At 48.3% G+C, this 26,194-nt stretch overlaps 8 protein-coding genes across 8 annotated transcripts; 6 read left to right on the forward strand and 2 right to left on the reverse strand.

The window, feature by feature from the left end:
* Nucleotides 1–582: 582 nt before the first annotated feature.
* FSUBG_13599 (fluconazole resistance (FLU1)) lies at nucleotides 583–1,749 on the reverse strand (the record flags this gene model as incomplete). The annotated part of the gene is made up of 1 exon (XM_036678507.1): nucleotides 583–1,749. One exon carries the CDS (start codon nucleotides 1,747–1,749, stop codon nucleotides 583–585), a length of 1,167 nt encoding a protein of 388 aa, XP_036530928.1.
* Nucleotides 1,750–4,292: 2,543 nt separating this feature from the next.
* FSUBG_13600 (nitric-oxide synthase salivary gland) lies at nucleotides 4,293–9,538 on the forward strand (the record flags this gene model as incomplete). The annotated part of the gene is made up of 5 exons (XM_036678510.1): nucleotides 4,293–4,415; nucleotides 4,466–4,506; nucleotides 4,563–5,332; nucleotides 5,383–5,674; nucleotides 5,722–9,538. The coding sequence occupies 5 exons, from the start codon at nucleotides 4,293–4,295 to the stop codon at nucleotides 9,536–9,538; spliced, it is 5,043 nt and encodes a 1,680-aa protein (XP_036530929.1).
* An 858-nt stretch (nucleotides 9,539–10,396) lies between these two features.
* On the forward strand, nucleotides 10,397–11,928 carry FSUBG_13601 (methyltransferase; the record flags this gene model as incomplete). Its single annotated transcript, XM_036678511.1, has 10 exons — nucleotides 10,397–10,507; nucleotides 10,569–10,600; nucleotides 10,649–10,747; nucleotides 10,800–10,841; nucleotides 10,895–10,961; nucleotides 11,009–11,049; nucleotides 11,102–11,311; nucleotides 11,359–11,695; nucleotides 11,753–11,835; nucleotides 11,895–11,928. 10 exons carry the CDS (start codon nucleotides 10,397–10,399, stop codon nucleotides 11,926–11,928), a joined length of 1,056 nt encoding a protein of 351 aa, XP_036530930.1.
* Nucleotides 11,929–13,360: 1,432 nt separating this feature from the next.
* FSUBG_13602 (uncharacterized protein) lies at nucleotides 13,361–13,645 on the forward strand (the record flags this gene model as incomplete). The annotated part of the gene is made up of 1 exon (XM_036678512.1): nucleotides 13,361–13,645. One exon carries the CDS (start codon nucleotides 13,361–13,363, stop codon nucleotides 13,643–13,645), a length of 285 nt encoding a protein of 94 aa, XP_036530931.1.
* A 772-nt stretch (nucleotides 13,646–14,417) lies between these two features.
* On the forward strand, nucleotides 14,418–14,786 carry FSUBG_13603 (uncharacterized protein; the record flags this gene model as incomplete). Its single annotated transcript, XM_036678513.1, has 1 exon — nucleotides 14,418–14,786. One exon carries the CDS (start codon nucleotides 14,418–14,420, stop codon nucleotides 14,784–14,786), a length of 369 nt encoding a protein of 122 aa, XP_036530932.1.
* Nucleotides 14,787–16,424: 1,638 nt separating this feature from the next.
* On the reverse strand, nucleotides 16,425–17,572 carry FSUBG_13604 (peroxisomal short-chain alcohol dehydrogenase; the record flags this gene model as incomplete). Its single annotated transcript, XM_036678514.1, has 5 exons — nucleotides 16,425–16,594; nucleotides 16,647–16,869; nucleotides 16,919–17,110; nucleotides 17,242–17,481; nucleotides 17,534–17,572. 5 exons carry the CDS (start codon nucleotides 17,570–17,572, stop codon nucleotides 16,425–16,427), a joined length of 864 nt encoding a protein of 287 aa, XP_036530933.1.
* Nucleotides 17,573–20,736: 3,164 nt separating this feature from the next.
* FSUBG_13605 (uncharacterized protein) lies at nucleotides 20,737–22,656 on the forward strand (the record flags this gene model as incomplete). Its single annotated transcript, XM_036678515.1, has 5 exons — nucleotides 20,737–20,842; nucleotides 20,900–20,931; nucleotides 20,981–21,098; nucleotides 21,153–21,349; nucleotides 21,397–22,656. The coding sequence occupies 5 exons, from the start codon at nucleotides 20,737–20,739 to the stop codon at nucleotides 22,654–22,656; spliced, it is 1,713 nt and encodes a 570-aa protein (XP_036530934.1).
* A 2,692-nt stretch (nucleotides 22,657–25,348) lies between these two features.
* Nucleotides 25,349–26,113, forward strand: FSUBG_13606 (short chain dehydrogenase; the record flags this gene model as incomplete). Its single annotated transcript, XM_036678516.1, has 1 exon — nucleotides 25,349–26,113. One exon carries the CDS (start codon nucleotides 25,349–25,351, stop codon nucleotides 26,111–26,113), a length of 765 nt encoding a protein of 254 aa, XP_036530935.1.
* Between the last annotated feature and the right edge of the window lie 81 nt (nucleotides 26,114–26,194).

Genomic DNA, 26,194 nt, shown 5'->3' on the forward strand with positions numbered 1-26,194 from the left:
TAAATATATTTAAGTTCTCTTTATATATTAAATATAATTATCAAATAGGCTAAAAAGCTTATTTTAGGTAATTATATTAGGTAGTTAGTATACTGCCTAAACTAATTTAATAAGAGTATTATTTTAAGTTAATAGAAACTGCTACTAATACTTATAGCACGCGCCTTACACGCAAGCTCCGATCTTTTGCCCATGAAAGTAAAGCAGCCATGGGATACCGGTCAACAGAACCCCAATGCCACCAAGCAAGCCACCAGTCCCTTGCAGTGTCAAACTGGTTATCATTCTAGCCGTGACCAGTGGGAACACTCCACCCGAGATATTTCGACAGAGGGTCTGAGCTGCCAACGCCGACGAGGCATACCCATGGTATGTATCAACGAGATAGTTGAAGACCGCAAGATAGATACTGAAAATCCCCATCGAACACGATGCAAGAGCTATGCATGGAGATATCCACGAGATGTCTGGTCTGGCTGTCATGAAGAACCAGAAGAGGCCGATTGGCAGGAGGATGGACTGTATGCAAGGCGAGAGCAGACGTTGCTCCGGTGTAGACAACGGCTTTTTGTGAGGCAGCACTCATTTTATGATGGGTTCCTGCAGTAGTGAAATTCCGATGCCAACGATTGAACCTACAATAATAGCAGCGTAAACTGCACCGACCTCAGCATTGTCGAAGCGGTATACGCTACGAAACGCTAGCCCAATACTGCTGAATTGCATGTACATGATTGCCCAAGCAAAAGAGACCCATAAAGACATACAGAACACAATAGGTTCTTTTGAAAGAAGCCGTAGTGGGAAAGCAAAACTTCGCCAAATCATGCTGAATTCGATATTGAGACGTTCCTCCATCGCAGGCGCAAAGTTGATCAGCTTTCCTGCTGATGTTTTCATGGGGGCAGCATTGAGGGTGAAGCACTTTCTGCGTAAAAGTACGTTGCCCGTAGTCTCTTCAAAAAGAAGGAATAACGTTGTTGTCGTTATCCCAATTGCGATAGCTTGGATAAAGAATATCCAACGCCAGCCTAGAAGGTCAACGACACTTCCGCTAACAAGTGGTCCGAGACTAGCCCCGACCATGATTGTCATGGAGTACAGAGCCATTGGCGTATTGCGGTCCTCCTTGCGGTACAGATCACTCACAACACCGCCAGTCAGCGTTGCAAAAACTGCGGCTCCGTTGCCTGTGATCAGGCGAGAAACCATCATGCCTGCGTAGCTTTCGGTCACCGCGCATCCCAAGGTCCCGAGAAAGAATACAATGCCAGAGCCAACAAATGTCCAGTATCGGCCGTGCGTTTCGCTGATGGGGCCAAGAATCATAGGAGTAAAGGCAAAGCCAACAACGAAAAGGGAGATTCCAATATTGAAGAGGGTGTCACTGATGTCCCATTTCGTACGAAGGGGCTCTGAAGCCAGTGCGTAGGCTCCAGCGCCGTATGCCTCGAGGGTCGATGCCATGAAAGGTCCCAATAGAGTGATGATCTTCTTCCGACCCGACCAGCTGAACGGCGACAGAAATGTGTCTGCTTTTTGTTGTCTTGTGAAAAGTTCAACTCCGACAGACCGAAGATGTTCAGAAAGTGAAAATGAGGGCTCGAGAGCTTCAAGGCCAAGGGGCACTTGAATTTCGCCCAGAGTTTCAGTTGAAGAGGAGTTTTGAGAAAGAGTGTCGGGAGAAAGTCCCAGGACCTTCTCGTCAACCTGAAGACGCTCTTGAATCTGAAGATGTTCCTGAAACATGATTGATAACACTGAAGATGTTTCTACTAGAGATATATGCCTCCATATTGCCATTCACACTGCTATTGAAAATTTATATCAGCCAGGAATAAAGTTTACATCGGTCCCAACCGGGCAATTAATGAGGGTACTGAACTCTGTCGCTGGCTCGATGAAGCGGCCCCGGCAGTTTGGGATGTAACATCGGGTAGATAGGAACTTTGAACGAGATCCGAGCGGGCTGATCATAGCGTTAAGGTTGGCGGAGATAGACGGACCAACTACGCCAGGGCCAAGACGATGCTGTTTTCATGGCCAAAAGACTGGATGAAGAGAGTCAGCGAATTGTATTTCTCTCAGAAACCTGTAATATTTATAGGTCCATTCTACTCGAAAAGGAGATACAATGCTTTGGTTGCAAGTTAAACATCCAGAGTCGGGTCATTTGAGTACCATGACTATTTTTGAACTTCCGTTATACGAACCAATCTTCCCGCGATGACACCTGTAAAAGCCCAACCTCCCCTTAATAAAGGGCACGCCAAAAATGAGGCTATAGCCGTGGGCCTGAAAGAATCTTTTACAAATAACTCGCAAAGTAAAAGTCCTTCTGCTTGCAAGTCGAGATCTCTATAGAAGCAACACAACTCTTCGTCTTGGAATGTCTAGAATCAAGTCTTTGGACGCACCTGGAGGCGTTTTCGGGACATTTTTACAGACAGAGCCTATCCAGCGCCTACCGGGGAATTATTGCGTTACCGAAGCTAACAAGGGTTCTGCCACAGGGTTTCCCCAGCGGCGACTTGGTATTGAACTGTCATTACTCCTTAGTGTTTGCAGCCTTTTGAGGCCAAGAGCAGGAAAAGTCGGTGTTCTGCTCGGACCAACGGGTAATAATTAACTCTCCGCCCGCTCAATATCACCCGTTTTTGACTTTTTACCGTTTGTATTTCCAGAACACCACGCGGCGGCCGCAACTTGGAAGCCTACAGCGAAGATCCCTACCTCACGCACGAATTCGCCAGCAAGTTCATCATGAGTCGGCGTGGTACAGTGGCGCTGGAATAGCGAGAGTTCTTCAAGCAATCGAGAAATGGGGCAAGGATTTAGAACAATCTCTGTGCTGCCGAAATTCAAGGGACCAAAGGCAGCAAACCGGCTGTTTCCCGGACTTGACGCCAGGTCTGTCGTAGGCGCTCGAGAATAGCCGTCATCGTGTTGAGTGAAAGCTGTGAGGAGATCAATTTTTTTCGTCCATGCGTTTCAAGGTCCCCGTCAGCACCCCGATCGACAGGTCTTCCCTGCTGGGTTTCAACGACAAATTTCTTCACATAAGCGCACGTGCATACTTAGCTACGAAAGTCTCTTGATCAATCAGCCAGCCCTTGGCTCTCATTCGTACCGACGAGACTGATGTTGAGTGCTTGGCGGCGAGGATTATCCGTTGTTGGCGCCTGGCTTGGCTGATTGGACATTTCGACTGGACCTGGTTCATGTCCTGAGCGATAAATCACTGGCGGCGACCAAGAGATGGGCGGAATAACATTGGTCCAGAACGCCAGCGTTGGATGTAGGGTAGCGTAACCAGAAGGCGCAACTACAATCAATTATTGTCCTTTCTCATTCCTACATCAATTGGTATGATATCGACATGTCAATATAAATTGAGGAATTAGAATTCGATTTCTCACTTCGAACATCTCTTTATGCTGTATTGTAATTGTCAAAGTTTATACGAGGTTCAACATAGACCCGTTCTTTCTACTCAGTTCTGTTCTGAGCGTTGAGAAATCGTACCAACACTGAAACTTTGCAGGGGTAATAATTACAGATCTAGAGTTAAATTTCCTATCTGATCGATCGCTCCTCGAATCCATGATCGTGAAACTCTAAAAAGAAAAGAATGCGTATCGCAATACTAACATCTCCGTAAAAAGAGCAATCAGCAATTCCAATATCTTGGTTTCAGACGGAACCTCGCCGTCCCGGGTGCACCAGCGTCTTGTCATGCCACAGTTAGCGTCTCATCCCTCGATTTAAGCTTAATATTAGTTGCTACACTGCGCCGTGGAGCTGTAGCCAGGTCTCAGGGAGCAAGAAAACACAAGACTTGGCTAGAGAATGCCAAAATAAACTTACCAGAGAGAGCCCTAAGCTTAGGCTAGTTTTACTTTAATAATTTTATGGCTTAGGGTCAAGGTCATGAGTTTTTTTATCCTCCCCTGGCCGGGGCGATGACTGGCTTGGCATGTTTCCGTCTAGTCTTAGTGCAACCAGCCTGAAACCCGTCTCGACTCTCTCTCTTCCATTTGCCCCAGACATCTCATACGTATATGATACCACCAACTTATTCCCGTTCTTATCACGGAAGTTGATCTTTCCAAACCTTCGCTTTTTCGTCGTTCGATTGTCGTACGTTTTTTTGTTTGCTCAGCCCTGGCGGCTTTGGCTTTTTGTTTTCGTTTTGTTTTGTGTATTTCCCTTCGTTGCCCTGGTGGCCTTATTTGTCTTTGTATTAATCAGTGGATCGCTTTAATTTTGTCATGTCGATTTCGTCTTGTCCGATGTCGGGGTCTGTGGGGGGAGAGTGTCCGGTTGGTGGTGGTTCTTCGCGATCGGGGCAGACGCGACGAGGTTGTGCGTTTTCGGCGGCGGCGCAACCTGGCGATCTTCATGCTGCATTTGATGTGAGCGACGGTGAACAAGTTTTGAGGATAGGCACTGACTGAACATTCAGATTCCGCGGGGCATCGATACAGAAGAATGGCTTCGCGCAAGGTAGGATGTTCAAGGAAGAGGGCATAACATAACAAGGCTGACGTGCGAGTGAACAGAGAACGAAAGACGATCAATGAACTCCTCTACGCCGACTATCCCTCCCGCGAAGAAGTCGATTCCGTCAAGAGCCAACAAGAACTCGATGCCATGAACGCAAGCGACCACGACCTCCTCGCCATCGCCCTCGGCGCACCAGCACGGCAAGTCCTCCAGCGCGCTCAAGAAATCGGTCCCCAGACCGGATGGCGGGATGGATACCTCAGCGTCGAACACGGTTTCTGCCCACCAGATTACGAAGAGCCCATTGCTGCGCTTGCAAGATCGCCGGGTCGTATTTGGTCTGATCTCTGCGAGCGCATGCCAGGATGTTGCGCACGAGGAAGAGTGCGAGAAGCAGTCGCTGCACTGCCGCTTGTTGAAGGGACGGAGGAGAATATCCCTGATCAAGCTCTTTGGGGCGCGGTGGTAGCGCTCGGTATGCTTTGTTCTATTTATCGATTCGAGGATAAGCATGATGGCAAGGACGGACTTTCTATCACTGAGGGATCGACAACGAAGCCGCAATATCCCATGGGCGACGATCTCTGCGAAGAGCTCGAGGGTATCCCATTGTGCATCGCTCTGCCGTACTATCAGGTCTCGCGAAGAATGGGACGAACCCTGCCCCACCTCTCGTTTCCCGACCAAGCTTCCTACAACCTGAAGATCAGAGACGTCAAGTCCAACACCCCATACCTTGCGCGCTTCGACAACACTGATCTTCGATGGCCCATGTTCGGCGAAAGAGCTGAGGTAGCGTTTCTGAAAGGATGCGCAGACACATCTGGTAAGAAACTGGCTGAAGCCATTCGGTACTCATCTACTGATTGCCTACAGCTTCATTTCAACATGGCCCCGATGCCATCGCCGCCTGTCAAGAGCACGTCATGACCGGCAACATCGAAGGTCTCCTCCACGAAATGATCCGCCTGAAAGAGATTCTCGAACGAATGCCCAACGCCTTTCACAGCATCTCACCCAACCCCAACGCAGGCGACAACTACGTGTCGGCCGACAAATGGGTTCGATGGGGTCTCTTCTCATCGCCGTTGTCGAAGCGAGTTCCCGCTGCTTCGGGATTGCAGTTCCCTCCGTACCTGGTGATGGATGCCTTCTTGGGCCGCAAGACGTAGGCTGAACTTCGAACTCCTCTGATCCAATGCTGACATGACACAGACACGCATCCTTCCTCGGCGTCGAAGCCCTTCATCTTCGAGCGTGGCTCCCTTCCAACCACCGTGCCTTCATCGCCGCAATCCAATACCACTACTCCGTCCCCGAATTCGTCCAACGATCCGGCGACCCACGTCTAATGGGTGTTCTCGAGGGCATCGTCGAAGCCTACGCCGGCGAGCGCGGCTTCATGGGCGTCCATCGCTACAAAGTCTTCGGTATCCTCGAAGTCGCAGCCAAGACTGGACGAACAGCGACCAACGGTCTTTCCGGCGCTGCTGATGCGACAAGGCCTTGGGAGGAAACTCACCGTCAGTTCTCAGATGCTATGAAAGAGCGTCTTGAGCCTTTTCGGGGCAAGCTTGCCACGGAGCCGCATTCGATGAGGGGCACTTTTGAGGAGTGTCGGTATATGGCTAAGATTGCCAGTTGCGCTTCTATTGACCAGGATCCAAGCCGGTCAACTGCCATGGTCACCCTGGATATTCGGGACACCGGCATTACCTTTGCGCCTGGAGATCGTGTGGCTGTCATGCCTCTCAACAGTTGGGAGGAGTGCGCTAAGATGGTAGCTGCTCTTGGCCTGGATCAACACGTTAGGGAGCAGGTTGACACTACAGGAACATGGTCTCGCTTCGAACACCATCTTTCTACAGTCACGAGAACCGCACACAGACAACTCACGGTCATCGACATCCTCCGTCGAGGCCACCTCGCCCCAATCACAAAGGAACTGACCGTTAAAGTCCACGAGCTCCTCCACGCTTCGTCTAACACTGTCCTGCAAGTACTGGCAACCGAAGAATGGCCTGTTCGTGGATCTTTGGGCGACCTTCTGCAAAAGGCCGTCCTCGATACGCCAAGTCACATTTGGAACAGAGCCTTCAACCTCGAAGACCTGAGCTGGTTGTCGGAACTCGTTCAGCTTGAAGTCCCCCGAACCTACTCCATCTCTAGTCACAGCAACGAGCTACTCCCCAGCACTGTCGATCTCACCATCTCCCGCGCCGAGTACGAGCTCAGCCCAATCTTTTCGCAGGGACAGACTGTCACAAGAGCCGGCGTCGCAAGCGGCTTCTTCAACCCTCGTCCCCTGTCCGCAGAGAACAGCCTCTTGTACGAAGTCCTGATCGGCGTTTCCCGACCGGTTGCCTTCCAACTTCCAATCGACAAGATGGTTCCCTGCGCATTCTTCGCCGGAGGAAGTGGTATCGCTCCCTTCCGTAGCTTCTGGCAGCACCGGCTGGCGACGTCAGGTCTCTCTGGTGGACGCAACCTGCTCTACCTGGGAGTCCAGTCCCGGGAGAAGTTCTGCTACGAGGCTGAGCTGCGGAAACTAGTCAATATGGGCTTCATGGAGGTCCATCTAGCGTTCTCCAGAGATCGCCATGGTTTGACATATGACGACATCGCCAGGGATCTTGTGGAGAAGCCGACACCTCCTCGATACATCGACAGTCTCATCGTCGAGCAGGGTAACACGATTTGTGACATGGTCATGTCAAAGAAGCAGGGCGGTCTTGGTGGTCACTTGTACGTTTGTGGTTCAGTGTCTGTCTTTGACTCTGTCATGAGCGGTATCCGAAAGGCTATGTACAACTACCGCACAGCAACCATGGAGACGGTCGACTTGATCATCAACAAGGCCTTTGCCGAGCGTCGCTTCATGCTGGACGTCTTCATGTCTCCCAAGGCTCTCCCCTGCAACCTCCCAACGATTTCCCTGTCTCACCTCGCTCTACATACCGGCCATCGCCAAGAGTCTCGAATGTGGATTGCCGTTCACGGAAGTGTTTACGACGTCACCGACTTCTGTCCCATGCACCCTGGCGGCACTCTCATCATCAAGTCCAACGCGGGTGTCGACTGTACCAAGTCTTTCGACAACCTTGCACATACCAATAACCCCGAGGTGTCGAGTCTGCTGACGAGGTACTTCATTGGTCATCTGGCTCCCAAGCCCGACTACCGCGACAGCGATGTTTCAACGCTCCATGATCTTTGGGCTTCGTACTTGAGGGTCACCGTCGAGACGCTTGTCGCCCATCAGTTTGAGATGAACGACATCATGGGCGAGTCAATTGACTCTCCCTCTGCGTATGATCCCAACGGTATCAGCAACATCTGGCTCCGAGAAGGGCTCCCAAATACTATTGCCATTCGAACCTTCTACGATTACCAGAATCGCTTGTTACAAGGCGGCTTCACAGCTCTGTTTGGATCAAAGCTTGAGGAATTAGTCCTGCGCCTTTCATTCAACTTCGCCAACTCTGGTGGACCTGGTGCAGCTTCCAAACTACCAGACATTCTGGGCACCATCGCCCGTGCCAAGTCAGGTAGCGATGCAGTTCGCAGCACAAAAGAGATCAGTGCTCTTGGTGACTTTGTTTGCGATCCATCTTCCGAGCTGCGCTTCCAAGAGCGGGGAGTCCTTGACTTTACTGCGAAATGCGTGCAGCTTGACATTGAGCTCTTGGAAGATCTCCGACAAGAGGCGTGCAACGGTATGGACGCCTTTGAGAGCATCGCGACTGTTCTTGATTCCTTCGATGGGTCCAACTCGGACTCCACGCCCGTGGCTGCTTTGTCATCGTTTCTCTTGCAGACGCTCGAGAGGATGGCACATCGGCTGGCGATGTTTTACACTCAGTTGGCCCGCCTCTCAGTGTACCAGCCTGAGCTGGAACATAACCCAGCGCGAACGCGATGGGCCTTTGTCAGGCGATGTATCCGTGATGGTACCTTCTTTGTCATGACCCGATCACGGGGCAGTGAGACCCCGATGAACGGTCAATCTGAGTCGTACTACATTAACGCGAAGTCACTGGAGAAGACGACTTTCGACAACATTCTTTCCCAGATCAAGACTGTGATTACTTCCTCGATTGTGGAATCACCAACTGCAGTCTTCCTGCCAGCCACCGTCAACGATGTTCATCACGAAAGAGTCAGCACTCTCACCAAGGACGGAACGGTCGCCTCATCTGCATCGAGACTAAACGTCTGGGCAGTCAAAAGCATGGGAAGCTTCATGAAGAAGAACGAAAAGGCAATCCGTCGTCTGAGCAGTATGCCAAATCAATTACAGCTGGAGGATCTGCAAAAGGCTATTGCGATGAACGACAAGTCAGCTCCCCAGAAGATCGAGAGCGCGGCCGCATCGGACATGACCCCGGATCGTTTCAAGCCTCTAGAACTCAAGAAAGCTCTCGAGCTAGACCCCAGCGCGTTGCTTGCTTGCAAGGACCAGATGCTCACTGCGCGAATGAGAATTATGGCCGGTTATGAAATGATGTCTTGCTCAGCTTCTCGACTGAGCCAACCGGCTAAATGCACCTCAATAAGCTCCATTTCCTTTGAGGAAGCCGATGAATTGGTTGTCGCTAACCCTCAACCACTCATGGAACGCCTTAAGTCCATTCCCGATGACGAGAGCGTCCCATCTTCAGCATCGTGCACAACTGCCCAATCTCGTCGTAGCTCATTCAGTGGCAGCTCTGCCACAGGCTCAGTCGCTGATTCTTTCATCCAAACGCCCCCTTCTCGGCCATATGAGACTAGCATGGCCTTGAAGCTCAAGCTCGAGGGGTTGAATCGTCGGTCGCGTGGGGAGTCTATTTCGTCCCGACAGAGCTTCATTTCGGCTTCGAGCGCGATGGATCTGAGAAGGAACAGGTCCGCATCGGGTAACAGAAACGCATCGAAGAGGATGTCTATCGATCCTGGCCATTCGAGGGAACAGTCGGCTGGTCGGCTACTGGCGTTCAAGCTGGGAGCTTTGGCGGGTGAGAGGCGATCCTTTATCCCACCAACATGGTAGATCTCTATAGTATAGTCGCTCAACAAATAACAGTATTTTGATAAGACAATTCAGCGCTCAACCATTGCGCTGTGCCTATTAAGTCTGTGGTTCTACATATCGAATGTGATTATCGGCAACGAAACTAATTCTGAGCTTGACAATTTGACGCATATGCGGGCCGACAAGTGGATGTGTTCTGGCACCTGGAGCGGCAAGGGGGTGTAATAAACTTGGGACCTCTATCTTAGGTGATAAAAATCTTTAGATTAGCTTAGATAAATTTAGTATAGCTTTAGTATAGCTTTAGAGAATCTTAGACTAAGTAATTTTGGCACCTCTATTTAACGTCAGAAGTCTTCTTGCACCCCGAGGAGCGGAGGGCATAAGCCTGCCAAGTCATTGGTTGGTTGGTTCGTTCATCAGGCCCTTGAACGAAGTTTCTCGTATGCGAACCCTGTCACTATCACAACGCAAGGGCGTGCAGCTCGTATAATCCCGCGGTCTTCTCTGTACGTGGTGTCTCGAACTAGACCCAAAGCCGTCAGCAATACATATCTAGTCAACACATTCTTCCCATCATGCATATGATCTGACATATAAAAGTCCTTAGCTGAACCTTTGACATGCTCCGCAGGCCCACGCCCATGATGGCTAGCACCCAACGGTTGATTGACACTGCCGCCACGGAATGTAACCCAAGACCATATGCATGCGTTGGTTCGTAATGCCCTCAACAGGGATACAGTTGGAACCCCCTCATCAAAGGGCACGAGCGGTCTGTTCTTACTTTTTAATCCCTCTTTTAGTTTTCGACGGCGCCAATTTTAATTTCAACCCGACACTTTTAGTATATCCTGTGCGAATATTGTACGAAAAATGTCATCCCCAAAGTCGCAGAAGTCTAGGTCGCCTACCAAGTCGCCTCCGGGACCGCAGTCCCCTGCTGCGGCAGGCCAGGTTGCTGAAGAGCAGGCGGCAATTGAAGTTGTACGATCAGCCCACGATGTTTCTGACGGGGCTGGACACTGATGAGAACATTGGGCAACAGGATGATGACTCGGATTCTTCTTACTCCAAATCGTGAGTCAACATAAGGTCATACGTTTCAGCAATATTTACATGTTGTAGCACTGGGATTACGGATACCGAGTCGCTTCGGTCGTCGATTATGGCGTTCAAGTGGGAGAATGGGCGACGATATCACGCTTACCAAGATGGGTCCTATTGGTGAGCTCTCATTCAGCACTTTCTGATGTTTTAGTCGACTGATACAAATTAGGGCCCCCAATGATGATCGCCAACAAGAAGCTGAAGACCTCATGTGAGAAAAACATGCACAAAAAGGACTGGTGACCTTCTGACAAATTCGAACAGGCATGAGGTGTACAGAATCATTCTCGGCAATTCCCTCTATGAGGCGCCCATTGGCGACAATCCTCAGGTAAGCAACGCCCCAAGATATGTTGTCGTTCTCTAACTGGGAGACAGAAAGTTCTCGACATAGGATGCGGAACTGGCATCTGGGCAATGTGAGTATGCATAGACAATACACGACTATGATACCAAGACTAACAAATGTAGCGAATTCGCTGATGAGCATCCTTCGGCTGATGTTCTCGGCGTCGATCTTTCTCCCATCCAGCCAAACTTTGTTCCCCCCAACTGTAGATTCGAGGTTGACGATATCACAAACGAATGGACTTATCCCGAAGACACCTTCGACTTCATCCATGCTCGCTCTATGATAGGCTGTCTTCCCGATTGGACCGAGCTTTACCGTAAAGCATTCAAGTATGTCTCTGCTTGAAAGGAATGAGAACAGCTCCTGACTTCTTTAGACACACGAAGCCCGGCGGCTGGGTAGAGAGTGTCGAGCTCTGGGGCAACTCAAAGTGTGATGACGACACCCTGAAGCCCGAGTCGCCGCTCCACAAGTGGGTTGACGTCTTCAAGAAGATTGAATCTCTGACAGGCAAATCCTTCTTCTGGGATGACAAGATGCAGCAGTCTATCTCTGATGCTGGATTCATCAATGTTTCGGGTCGAAGGATTAAGGTGCCCATTGGAACCTGGCCGAAGGATAAGACTCTCAAGCAGTGGGGTGCTTGGAACCGCCATTTCCTTCTTCAAGGTCTCGAGGGTTTCTCTATTCGTGGCCTGACCGAAATGCTTGGCGTGAGTTGGAGCAGAGGTCCGACGATAGTGAAGATTTGCTAACGGTGGAGAATGTAGTGGAAATATGAGGATGCTCAGCTGTTCTTGGCTGACATGCGCAAGGAGTTGACGAACCCAGCTCTGCATGCGTATCTTGATGTGTAAGTCTAACTCACTTTTCGAGCATCAAGGGGACATGCTGACCTAGTTCTGTTTGCAGGACTGTATTTTACGGACAGAAGCCAGAGGCATGAAACAGTGGTGCAACACATGATGGCATCATGGGATATGTCTAGAGAGTACTGAGTATAAAACAAAAGACCAGGCTTTGAAAGAAAGTATCGCATGCACGCTAGGAAACAGTAGAATCGAGGCTCGTCGAGGCGCCACTCACCATGCCGACGCTTATCAAAAAGCCTGCTCTTGACGCCGTCACCCACAAACCCGCTTCGTGAATGGAGAATGACCATTATGAATCAAAGTCAAACAGCAATGCTATTCAGGACCTAATTACTGTAAAAGTCTGCCACGTCGCTGTATCTCAACATTTGAATGTGATAAGCTGAATCAAAACGCAAACAAACAACCGGCAACTACAAGGCACAGGTTTGGGATTGGCCTTTGCCACGAACAACGAGCTTTGATCCATGATAAGTGTCACAGACTGGATTGATGCAACCTGGTAAAGGTAGGCACTCAGAGTACTCTTAGTTCTCATCAACACAAGAACACCAGCAAAATCACAGGTTTATCCAATAACCCGCACCATCTCTTCATGATGACACAAACAAGGTGGACTGTGAAATGCGTTTTCAGGTACAAAGACGCGAAAGCCCGCTATGAGACAAACAAATTCATAGACGCCCGTTTTATTTATTATATGGTCAAATACCGCCTCCTTCCCACTAAGTTCTGTCTGCTGATTTAAGCTCTCAGCGACGAGCCTCAGCTGTGTACGAGGTGCTTCCAGTCTTTGACAGCGTAAAGGTGTATAGGCAGTGGGACATTGTTGAGATCTTTGCTCAAGGAGAGACTGTATTTCTGGAAGGCCCGGACAACAAACAGCTTGATCGCGAATTGATGCATACTCGGCAGTAGCTGCATTACAAGTTTCTCGCTTCTGGATACTTCTTGGATTACACGAGGGATGATTCCAATACATTGAGAAAGTTCTACCTCATTTTCTGTTGTTCTGAATAAACTTGGCTAAGATTTGAAGGTGCCTTTCATCATAGCATCGGTAATATGTCTTCCTCAATCTATAGCCATTGGTAATAGACTGGACTTACTGAGTCCATTCTCTAAAAACTCACGAAGAGATCCATCTTAATGAACGTAGATTAACCTGTGGTCTTTTCATGTCCCGTGAGATATATCTCTTCATCAGCTGCTCTGCTTATCTCGCCATTAACTCACCATCATTTCGGCGGCATTATGGATGGTCTACTCACTGAAAAACTCTGAGCCTCCTCACTTCCAAGAATCACTGAGTCTCTGGGGTGTTGCGCCGTGACGACCCCCTGGAGAAAAGCCCGCGTTCATGCAACTATATAAATGAGCCCGTCGGCGGAGACATGACAATCGACAAGGGGTTCGCATGTTCTCACGGGCTCACTTTATTATCTGAACATACCTGCCACACTTATCTGATCAAGCAGCTGTCACCCTGACACCATTACCATCAAGATGGTGGGAACGATCTACGCAATGATGGAAGTCCACTTTCAGGCAAAGAGTACGCAGGTCGAACCTCCGAAAGAGGACATCTTTAAGACGTATAATTATGCACGGCGGTCAGAGCAAGTATATGATGAACACAACAAGTTACTGAAGTTCAAAATTTACGACAACTTCGATAACGCAGCAAAGGTGCTAGGCGAGCTGTGGAATCTGCTACGCAAGGAGAATGTCTTGGGAGAATTGGGATCTTCAGGAACTGTTTCTTATGACCAGCATGGGGGAGGTTTTTAATCCTCTGGAGGACGAACGACTACTAAAGGTTTACGAAATGCCAACTTTGGAGGAATTTCTCGATCGTCTCTTCCCTTCGACCGCGGGCAGTTCATCCACATAATAAACAGTCATTGGACAACGATTCAACTACCTCAGCCGAAATTATTGGGAAAATAATGAAGTAGAAAGAGAGAATCTTACATTTTTATGTGGCATGATTGTGACTGGCCCGTTATTCATCTTCCTTAACATAGAGTGAGGCGACTTGAGCACAGGATTTCTTACTGGCTATGGAACCTCCATAAATCTGGTGCTAAATTGAGATTTCAGTAGCATCAGAGTGAGAGATGGATCCCAGTCGCAGAGGAATGAATCGTCACCAATGATTCAGTGGAGAGATCAGTGACAGTGAAGTGCTTTGATCCAAGACTGTGATGCTCATCTGGATATTCATGAATCAGTATCTGCAAGTTGGTGTGTGCAAGGGGAGCTTACTTTGAACAGGCAGTAAACTTTCTAATCACAGTAGTCTTGACAGAATCGCAGTCAACTTTAGCCTATGGTATTTATGTTTAACTGTCCATCTCTCGCAAGTTCATTGGAACAATGACAAGAGAAAGACATCCTTTTCACGAACAAGACTTCTAATTGCGCCTATATGAGTACCCTTCGTTCCACAGCAGCTGGGAATCTTGGTCAAGATCTAATAGTAACCCACTCAAGCCTACAAGAACACAACCCTCCAGTACCACCGCTTTTTTATCCTGGCTCAAAGAAACACGTTTTCACAATGCTACCCCGGCCACCGCGCCTCGTTCAACTTGAAGTCCACTTCTTGCCCCGCCCTGACGCTGCGTTCATGGTGCCGCCAAATGGTGCTTTCGCTGAGGCTTGTGGCATGCAGCTTTGCCAGCAAGTATATCACCCCGAGACGAGCTTACTCAAATTCACCCTTTTTTTCACCCGCCAAGAGTCTATGAAATCACCGAAAAAGACAAAAGAATTCCTTTGGGAAGTCCTCGAGAGCATGGGTGTTTTAGGTAGCTGGAATTACTATCGAATCTTTATCGTGGATGAGTTTGGCGGGGTACACGAACAGTTTTACCTGGGAGATTCAGGACAGGGACAGGGAGACTTGAGACACGGCGGTTATAAGTAAGATGATGATTCAATCGCATGTTACTGGTTTATAGCCATTCAATGATTACAAAAGGTAACAGCTCTTTAGCTTCTCAGGCGATGCTGAATATGATACCAAGTGAGATCAAACATCAAGGCGATATGGCTCACCGATTGAATGTTTCACTTGACAAAGCGTTTGCTACGCTCGCATCAACATTTACTGAAAACCTGTATAATCGGACCAGCAAAGATGCTTCGTTGAAGGGATGTTATATCAAGCTTCATGACGTGTATCCTGTAGATTAGTCCCATAGGTTATAGGTCATTTTCTTAATGACGTAACTTGGGAAGGGCTAAATCTGAACTGAACTATGATCCTATGTAAATAATTATGAATCCAGCTCTTACGTGTCCTTATACAGCCGTTATAAACCAATCAAACCAACCTCAAGTCACCAAGGAAATGAGGCCATTTGACATCTCAGCTCTGTAGACACTGGAGTTTCTGTTCAGTAGGGAGCCGTACCGTGATTGAATTCTGGCTTATGTTAATCACGGCAGCCTGAACAGTGTCACACTCTTATTTGGCATTGAATCCCTCACTATCAACCCTCACGAGTTCATCATAACGAATTGAATCACTTGTCTTGGATCGTTGTTGAATCAAAGGAGAGACACCTGTTCCACAAAATCCACTCAACCCGCACGTATATGAGTGCCTTTCGTTACACAGGTGCTGAGGACTGATCAGCATAGACTTCACAAACTCATCCCGCCACACACCGACACAGTTCTCTACCCAAACTACTCTATTACCTATCAGAAAACAACAGTCACTCGCAATGTCTGGGCCATCCCTAAACCTATTTCAAATGGACATCTGGTTTAAACGCAAAGTACCGGTCCCTAAGATACCAGATCTTGATCTTCTGAACAGAGCCTGTGGGGGGCAGCGTTGTACTCTAGTGAACCCAAGCAACGGGAACCTTTTTATCAGAGTGGAATTTGACACGCCTTGTCGTCGAGACTCCCCCAAAGCGGAGAAAGCGGCCGTTTTTGCATATCTTGAGGATGCTGGGTTTTTCGATAGCTGGGAGTTTAGTGAACTGTTCATTCGAGATGGGGATGGGAAACTTCATAAACAATTCTTCATATAAGGCAAGAAGCTTGTTTATAGAGACATGGACTTCGACATGTCAATTACCATAGTGGTGATAGAAGACATGTCATCAGCGAACAGGGATCATAGTGCAGACCGTTGTTCACTATAGATTGGAATCCCAAGCCGTCAAAATTGAACAAGAAGTTTGAACAGCAAAACACTGATGTGTTAATTTCAGTTTAGGCTTGTGGCTGAGAGCTTAATCAGCAGACAGAACCTAGTGAGACGCTTCGATACCTAAGTGCATTAAACTATTGTTGCAATGTGAATAGCTTTATTCTGTTTCCGTGAGTCTGTCTGGAAACGAGATACTTCTGACAGGGATAAGTAGAACCCAGGAGCAATCCGAAAAATCACAGGGCCTTGACAGATACTAGTCTCTATCACAATTGTACAGCAGGTGGCGTCAAGATGCACTTTCAGGTTTCTTTGCTCCTTATATGCCTCTTGATGTAGACAAGCCAGGAGTGAATGTATGCTTCAGCACAGGTTGTTGTAAGAGGTGTGTCACGGTTATAGACCCTTCACTCCAACTTTAAGTAACCAAGGATCCAAGTCGATCTGACTCCTAAGCTCTCCAGATGCTAGGTCATTTACGTCCCATGTAGACCAGACAAAACGGCCATGGAGGAACTCCGCCTCTGGGGAAGCGGCCCATACAGCGAAACCACCGGGGATATTCTCTGAGATATGTTAGCCACCGGGACTCAGCATTAATGTGACAGTTCAACCTACCATCTGACCAAGGTAGAGTGTCCTCGGTGTACCCAGACTTCCTCGCCGCTTCTGTAAACACGATGGATGGATGGAATGAGATGATGCGCATGTTGGATTCTGGCGTATCGCGAGCAACCTGCTGCAAGACTGTGGCGAAGGAGTTCTTGGTCAGTTGATATCCAGGCATCTGAGGAGCACTGTCCCAGCGATGGATATCTTGAGTCGACACCGACACAACGAACTAGAACGACAGGTCAGTCAAGGATTCCAAGTGACTCCAGGAGTCGAACCTTTTTTTTGTTATGTCCTGTCTGTTTGTAGAATCTTTCAACGAGGTATAAAGGAGCATGGACATTGTTCTCAAAGTCCTGCCAGAGTCTATCCGCGCCTTGCTCTAGGATCGGCTTAAGCTCAGGCTGGCCAACAGCATTGACGATAAGAACGTCAACCAAGATCTTTTCCTTCTCCAAGTTATCCCAAAGCTGTTTTGCTTGGTATCTATTGAACAGGTCGCAGGTACGCCAAGTCACTAAGTTCTGTCTGCTGATTTAAGCTCTCAGCCACGAGCCTCAACTGCAAATAACACATCTAGCTAACAACTTAGACATTATACCATAATACGCCAAGTCACATTGGTGCCGGGGTAAGCCTCATTCAGCTTGGAAGCAGCCTTTTCGGCAACATCGCTACGGCGAGCTAAGATGATGACGTTCGATGCACCCGCGATGCAATAGTTTCGTGCAATTGCATGTCCAATGCCTGTTGAACCGCCGCAAACGAGGACGGTTCGACCGGCTTGCGACAACTCAGGTCGCTGAGGTGAGATGGCTTCATAGGGTTTATTATGGTTTCGCTAATGTGTGTTAGCTTGAAGGCGAAGGATAAAGAGAACTGATCCTCCATACGATTGTGACACCATTGATGGTAGCGGTGGGCGAGTTCATTGTAGATAAGTATATGCTGGACGATTTTTCAATGGGACCTGAACCTCGAGAGACAGTACAAGCACCAAACTCTGATGATTCGGCGGTTATTTATACTTCTCCGAGGTTGCTTATATGGATTCCCTTATGAAGGCGACGATTGGTTGCCACGGTGTATTTACCCTAAGAGGGCCCGTGGGATCTGATACCTCGTCGCTTTCCCTGCTAGCGCTGACGCCAGAAGGGACACGTTAGTCTATTGCTTACAAAAAGTAGACCGCATCCTCATATTCTTTCCGAATGGAGCCGGGAACTCATCTATAAGCAGAGTAGTCTGTAATCTGGCCACGTAGGATAATATCGAATCGGCGACATCTGTCAAAAGATGCGGGGTGGAGTTATCAACGTTGGCACAGAATTCCGATCCGAGGCAAAACGGCCTGAAAGTCCGTCCAGTGGGATCTGGCGTCTAATATCCGTGACACGTCGGATATATACCTCGTCACCGGTGATTGACTTAAATACATTTGAGCTAAAAGGCTAGCATAGCTGGAAATAGTAGTAAGACGCCGTTTTGAAGCCATGTCGGAAATAATGACAACGTCGGCGATTAATGTTAGTTGTTCAGGTCTCGACCATGAACAAGTCTTTTGATAGCTTTCTGTCACAAATATGACTTGTGTCGTTTATTACAATGAAGGATGAGTGCGGGACTGATGCTCTGATACTACCGTTCCAAGAATGGCCTCGTGAGTAATTCGATCGGTTTCTGGGAATTCGAATCATAACGCTTAATAAATATTCTCCAGTCGTGCATCACGAAGCATCAAGGAGTATAAAAGCCTCAATCTTACCACCTGTATGAACTTCAACTTTAAATTACACAAGTATCTAGTGAATGTCCTAACCATAACGTATATCACATCATTTCCAACCGACAATGACTAAAGTATCTTATACCAGGATGGTTGTTGTCTTTAAGCAAAAAGGCGATTTAGAATTCTAGACAAATCCCACCCCCGAGACTTTAATCAAGCAATGCTTTGACCCTTATATGAGACCGTGTCCAGACCACGCAACAAAGACCATCAGGTTCACTTATGAGAAAGAGAATGACAACGCGCAGGCGATGAAAGCTGAGATGTGGCCAACGTTCTACAAGCTGCAGATGTTTAATGATTGGGAGGTCTCTGAAATCACTGCGTTTCGCAAAGATGGGAGAACTGAGACCTTGAGTGCTTGAGGACAAGGTGTTGTTCCTCCGGCATTAGACCGAGGACTGACTGGGCTGATAGATTGAGGAAACGGCCAACATAGCCGAAGGATTCTGTACTGGTACACCAGTCTGTTCAGGGAAATTCACATTTTATTCAGAAACATGTAGGAAACAACCTAATGAGGTTGTGAACAGGCCATTGAATATGGAGACCGTCAACTACTAACTTTGGGTTGTTCGGGACATGCCGCTTCATAGTGCAATGTTCATCAAACAGCTCCGAATGGTAATGTGAACAAAAGAATGTCTAGAAGAACATACAATGACTTGTAGTATAGCCTCGAGTGTATTTAATATCCACTATTCGCCAAATTGATGTTTCTTCTTTATCCAAACTATCGCCTTTTGCTAACAGGTTACAACCTTGACAACTTGTTTCCTCAACGCCAGCATCCTACCAACGTTTAACCTTCCAGATTCATTTCAAAATGTCTGGTATGATTCTACAGGTCAATTTTTCGATTAAGCCGGACCGCTCACCTGATCTCCTGCGTGACGCTGACCGGCTCCAAGCAGCCTGCGGCAGGGAGTGCGAGGTTGATATCGTCGCTAATAATCTTCAAGTGACGGTAAGTACAGATTGCAAAGATAAGGATGTTGTCATGACTGGTCTCAGGATCAAAATGGAGCAAGAAAATATGTTCAACGACTGGGAGCTTGTGCCGGGATGGACTTTCAAACATGAGAAAAAGGAATACTGCTGCCGTATTCTTTGAGGGTAAGTTGCGCTGTCGTATGGTAAGGAGATCCATGCACGTAGAATAGATAGTCGAAAGAACCTGTTGGAAAAATACTAAAGTACCAAAAGCAAGTTGTTAATGCCCCGATTTCCTTACTATCCTGAGCCGGCAGATCCACTCGCAGAACTCATCGTTGAAGTTACTCACAAGAATCCAATTCTCACCATGTGTCAAGCTTCGTCAGTCACTAACACATCATCCATAGTGACGAGCAAGCCTTTTCAATCTAACTCAAAAGGACAGCGATTGTCTATTCAGTGACAGTACAATGCGACTGACTAGGTGCATTAACACAAGGTTCTCTAAACCTTGGCGCAGAAATGAAGACGGCGATTCGAACCAACGATGAGGCGCCTCGGATCATCGCTTCTGTGAGGCAGTGCCGTAGATCAGTGAGTGGGGTTTCAAGCGGGAGATAATCCCCGAGTCTGCGTGGAGGAGGAGAGTTTATTGGAGGAATGGCGGCCGCGTTTTAATTCAATCTTCAAGCCGGTTTCTCCTGAGACACCGAGCGGGTCTGGGTTACCAGCTACAGTAAGGAGATCAAGCTGCGGACGAATATGGCAATGCATTGGCTGAAGGGCTATGCTAGGAATGACTTCCGGAGTATCACCAATTGACCACATATCTGTCGTATGCCTTTTCTCCGTTCCAAGCCTATCATGATGCCAATCCTCAACATTAGTACAAACCTTCTCAATGCCAAGTTCCAAGCCTTGAATTTCACGAATTTAGAATTCCTCCTCAATCCTGCTTTTCTCTCACGGCCGTCTTAGCCGGAAACTATGCGTATAAACAATACCTCATCTTGATCTCAATAATCTGAAACGGTGACGACGGAAATGACGTGGGTGTAGCTAGAGCTAGCTCAGTAGCTCCTGTACCTAGCTTGGTAGCTTGTAAACCAAGACGTTGGTGGAGGAAGTCTAGGCCAGAAATAGGCTGGTGGCTGAGACAGCCCTGATGTCACGACGCGGAGAAATCATCATGAGCGCATCAGCCATGACGCACTAGAGTTCAGCCCCAGATTTCTTGCATGGGCTGGTGAGTTGATGAAGAGATAAAGGGCGGTGCTGGCTCGATGGGTGGCTTGTGTTCTTCTGATCTTATCGTTTATCACCGAAGCAATTGAAACGAATCACACAGTAATCGGATAACCGATAATCAATATGAGTGGACTTCGAAACAATTTCCAGCCTGTCTTGGCTGAAGATGCCCCAAGGTCGCAGAACAATGTCGAACGCAGAGATTCCGGGCCATTGAAGGATATTATTGGTAAGAAAATGCGAGCTATCAAACAGAGGTCTCGCGATTCTGACTCTTGCGCTACAGCTCAACAGGACAGTCTTTACAAGTACATCAGCGTATGTTGCTCTTCAACCGTTGTCGTGGCTGGTGGCTGACATTGCTTAGTGGGAGGATCCCGCACGAACTATCGGATCTTACTTCGCAGCCTTGGGCTTTATGCTCGCCGTCCACCATATGCACCTCACCCAACTGGTTCTCAAGACTATGGCAATTGGCCTTGGAGGTACAGTTCATACGTCTAGTACTTTTGTCAATCGTGGCTAATTATTCGTTGCAGTCATGTCCATGGCCGAATTCGCTGGTCGTTCCTTTGGTCCCAACAACTTCGTTTCTCGCATGCGACCCCGACAGTACAAGACTGTTCCAGAATCGACTCTCAACGCCACCCTCAAGGATATCCACGACTTTATTCAGTATGCTGTCGTGCAAGCCCAGAAGGTTATCTTCGCTGAAGACCTGGAGAAGACCTTTGGTGTAATTAAATGCCCGTCGCTCAACTGGCCCGTACTGACAGCCAATAGGCATTCGTTGCAACTGGATCGCTTTACTTCCTCATCCAATTCATGACACCATTTGGCATCGCTATCCTTGGTCTCACCACCATCTACATCATCCCTCTTGTCACCTCCCCGCGAGGACGAGGCATCGCCCGTGATGGCATGGCTCGTGCTCAAGAGATCAGCAATGCAGCTGTTGACCAAGCCAACTCTATCGCTCAAGACCCTAAGGGCACCATGGCCAATATTTCTTCCATGGCCCAAGATACCGCTGGTAACTTGAGACAACGCGCTGTCAACATGGTTCCTGGTTCAAAGCAGACTGAGAACCGAGCTGATGTTACTTCAACCGTTGCTCACAACTCGTCTGGACCCACTCAGGCTAGAGACATTTCCTCCAAGTTCCCTCAGGAGGATTCCAAGTCCTCTGAGCAGTCGAAGCATTCTGCATCCATGGGCTCTCATGGTACTTCAAGTAGCTTCGACCGATCACCTATCAAGACTGTTCACGTCGACCCCAGTCAAACCAAGGACTTCTCCCAAAGCAGCTTCGACAGCTCTTCTTCCCAATCCAAGGACACTCCCTCTACTTTCTCCCACAGCACCACTGATGATTTCCCCTCCAACACCCAACCCGCTCTTGGCAAGTCCAAGGAGAATACTCCTAGCTTCTCCCACAGCGCAACTGGAAGTCTTCCCTCTTATGGACAAGCTACCTTCAGCAAGCCTCAAGATATTACTCCCAGCTACATGTCCAGCAAGGCCAAGGAAGCTACCTCCAGCTATTCCTCTAGTCGTCCAGACGATACGACCTCCAGCTTTGGTTCCAGCATGAACAAGGACATGTCTTCAGGCTTTTCCCTTGGCACCACCAACGACTTCTCGCCTTCCAGCAAGGCCACCTCCAACTTCCCTCCTAGCAGGGATAAGGATATGCCTGACTATGCTCAACACCGAAAGTCGCTCAACTACTCCAAGTTCCCTCACGTCAGCAACGACAACTCTGACATGCAGTCTGGCTCCACCACTCTCTTTGGCAACCAGGCTCCCACTGGAAAGAAGCCTTCTATTGACGAGACCAACTACTCTCTCCAGAACAGAACGGACATGACTTCTGACTACCAGCACTTTGTTCCACGCGAGGCTCCCAACCGTGGAATACTTGGATCTCAGGCCGATACTTCCATGGGTAAGATGCCTCTTGGTGAGCTGCTCGACGAGAAGAAGCAGGCTGGAGATAAGGCCCCACCAATCTCTGCTGGCGGTCTGAATGCAATGGAGTAGTTTAATCTATGCTGGAGCAAATCCCCGATCTCACAATCTTTCCTTATGTGGTTCAGTTTGTGGTCACGTTACCAGCCCTCTGAACGAGGGAGATACAGCCTTTCTCCCCGGAAACCGTCTGTATATTTCTTTCAAAGAATGGCCAAGTTGATTTCAGATTGAACATAAGATCGGGCAAGTCTGGCGCACATATAAAATACGGAAAACCAACCCGCCATCATTGAGTTGTAACATGTTTCGTTATCGGAAGTCTGTCACCATGTAACATTATATATGAAATTAGTTTATGACATTAACGACCTGATTTATTTGAATTCTTCTCCTTTTCATACTCCGGATCGTGACTTCTGGAGATGCTTGTCATGTTTACAGACTTGGAATGCGTTATACGCCGTTATCCCTAGCCTTGGCTGATAAACGAGGACTGGTACACGTCCGGGACCCTACAAAAGACCTTAGTACTACCCTCTATGAAGGAATTTCGAGGCAGTTGAGATAATATTGAAATAACTACTTACACGTAAGTTAAAACGAACGTTGCTGTCGCACAGTCTGCATGGCCGATATTTGAAGTAAGCTAGGTCACTATCAGCCTTCCGTTAAGACAGCGCTGGTGGTTGCTCACACTAAGAGTCCTCTCTTCAAATGGCGTGCTGGTATGACGGGGTTCGTTATAATAATGGTGATTATAAGCGGCCCGGTCGATTTCTTGGTCGAAAGAAGCGAAGGAGACGCATGCCCAGTTGTCGCGAACGCTCAGGTACGGGTTACTTGCAAGGAGGCGAATGTAAACCGTGGCGCCATTCTTGCTGGTGAGTGAATATCCGACTATTCCAGCAGAGCCGACAAACGGTGATTGTGAAGACATTATATGGCCGCCGTCTCCTTTCTGAAAAGGTTTGACCTTGACACCATTTAGCACGAATGTACTACGGCACTGTTTTGATAGGAAGCTCACCGTTGTCGGGCCTGCAGCAAAGTCGCCCCAGTCACTGAACGTGGTTGGATTTGGGACTAGAGTGAACGGCGTCTGGTTATCGACCGCGAATAAGATTTGGTTTTTTGTCATCTTGCAGTTGTGTTGAAGGGACAGCTAGATTTGGGGACGGCCTCGATCTTTGAGGAATGAAGGTATCGCAAGATCGTGAGCAAGTTTCAGGGTAATTATCTATATATAGGGCATGTCATCACGCTATTTATTATCGAAGACACATCAAACCATTGAACTTGTAGCTCCGTAGTTCTAAGTTGGAGCGGCATGACTCCTGTCAGCAAAACGCCAGTGCAGGAACGCCTTGTGAGGCTATCGACGACGCTAGACTCCTCCGCCCAATCATTCGAAGCCTTTTACCATCACTTTGCAGCACGGTTGGCTACTCAGAGACAGCATTTCAAGCCACTTGGTTAAAGTCCAATGATGAAGCGCGAGTAGTCGCCTACTGATATCTAGAAGCGTTCAGCCGCATGCGTGCTACTGGTTAATGTTACCTTGGATTGATCAAATTGAGACAAGCGCATACCTACTGTTAATTAGAGTAGGCAGAATCGTGGGTGATAACGTGGCAGGACACGGGTGTCACGGCACTTCTTTAAGCTTGTTAGTTTTAGCGATGTTGGGTAACTGGAGAACGGATTAAGGTTATCTTCGACTTTGATTGTATTTAGCAAAAAAGCTCGATCATAAGGTATGTTATGCGCTGACAAGCGAGTGTCCAGGCATTGTTTCGCTGACGTTCCTGCTGAGGCGATTGCAGCTAAGATCACCATCAACGTTCAGCACCTGGAAGGTTGAGACAGCCGCAGGCCCCATTAACAATTGGCTAACCTGACAGCATGCATTTAGATTCAATTAATCAATCCGGATACTGTACATATCACTTTTTCGCCATCATTTCCCTTCGATCGGATATCCGGAAGTCTGATATTATGCCCTAAATATGGATCATCGTTTTATAAGTGCACACAATCTCGTCATCCAGGAGCCGTATCTCTGAGCATTGAAACCATTCAAAGTATCCCTGTCTCGGATTCAGAACGACATCGGCGAATATCACAACATACTTCTGCGTCTTGCCGGCAAATTACAAGAGGGACACTCCGGCAAAATTGTAGTCCGATAACAGAACCATGGCGGTCTAGTTAATTCCTCGTGCTGGTAGATGGTCAAGAAGATCTGCTGGGGAAACGAAGCCATGTAACCTCCGCATTTCAGTCTCGGCGTTCGTAGCCGAGGATGCAGGTCAAAGGCAGCTTTGTTGTCGGTTTTGCTCAAATGAGTAATCCTTCACGTCTTAACCAAGAGCCGATTCGACAACTTGAATTTAACGGCTTTGGCTGATTGATCGAGACGTCTATTCGTCATTGTACATGCGGCGGCACAGTGGTTCATCATCCCGCGTTTCCAAGAACACGAGGCTTGCAATGGTCCAGGACATTCTTTCCTCGCAGTCTCACGGATAAAATTGAATGTCCCGATTTATCGACATTTCTAAACCCGTTCTGCGGTTTCTAGAACTTCATTTCTTTGTTTTTCACGTGAGATTTGCGTCAGTGATGGATGCTGAATTGATGACGTAACCAGCTCTGTGTGTGATATCATGCCTCGCCGTATCAGTAAAAAGCAAGGGCTCCTGCTTCGGACTTCTCATAACTCATCACATCATAACTTGAGAATCTCACCCATATCACCAACATGGTTCGTGTATTCATCACAGGCTCGACAGACGGCATCGGTCAAGCTGCCGCAAAGCTCCTCGTTGAGCAAGGCCACCAAGTTGTTCTCCACGCCAGAAACGCCGATCGCGCCGCTTCAGCCAAAGCCGCCATCCCCAACGCCGCAGCCGTTCTCGTCGGCAATTTATCGTCAATTGAAGAGACTAAAAAACTCGCCAATGACGCTAACAGCGCCGGGCCATTTGATGTCGTCGTGCACAACGCAGGCATCGGCTATGGCTCAACAGCATCGAGGGAAATCACTTCGGACAAGATCTCAGCTGTATTCGCAGTCAACACCCTCGCGCCATACATCCTCACATGTCTCATGGACAAGCCCAAGAGCAGGCTCTTGTTCATGAGTTCAGACAGTCACTACAGCGGTGACGAGACTCTCAAGAACGCGACTCAATCGCACTCTTACGGCAACACCAAGCTTCACGACACAATGCTCGCAAAGGCCTTTGCACGACGCTGGGCTAACATCCAAGTCCTCAGCATGCATCCCGGCTGGGTAAAGACCAAAATGGGAGGAAACTCGGCACCAGTTCAGTTGAGCGAGCCAGCAAAGGCATTGGCGAGCTGGGTCGCTGGTGACGGATCTCTGACAAAGGCTACGTCTGGTGCGTTTGTTACAACAAGTGGAGAGAGCAGACCTCATCCCGGAGCGGACAATGTGAGCAAACAGGAAGAGTTGCTCGAGATATGCAAGTCGGTTTCTGGCGTCGAGGTTCCAGGAGAGTAGAAGATAACTGCGAAAAAAATATATGCCTCGCTATTGCTCGCAATCGTTTATAGGAACAGCCCGATGCGGGGGTCGAACCCG

The sequence above is a fragment of the Fusarium subglutinans genome, assembly GCF_013396075.1.
Source record: "Fusarium subglutinans strain NRRL 66333 chromosome Unknown NRRL66333_c0000363, whole genome shotgun sequence".
Taxonomy (NCBI): Eukaryota; Fungi; Ascomycota; class Sordariomycetes; order Hypocreales; family Nectriaceae; genus Fusarium; species Fusarium subglutinans.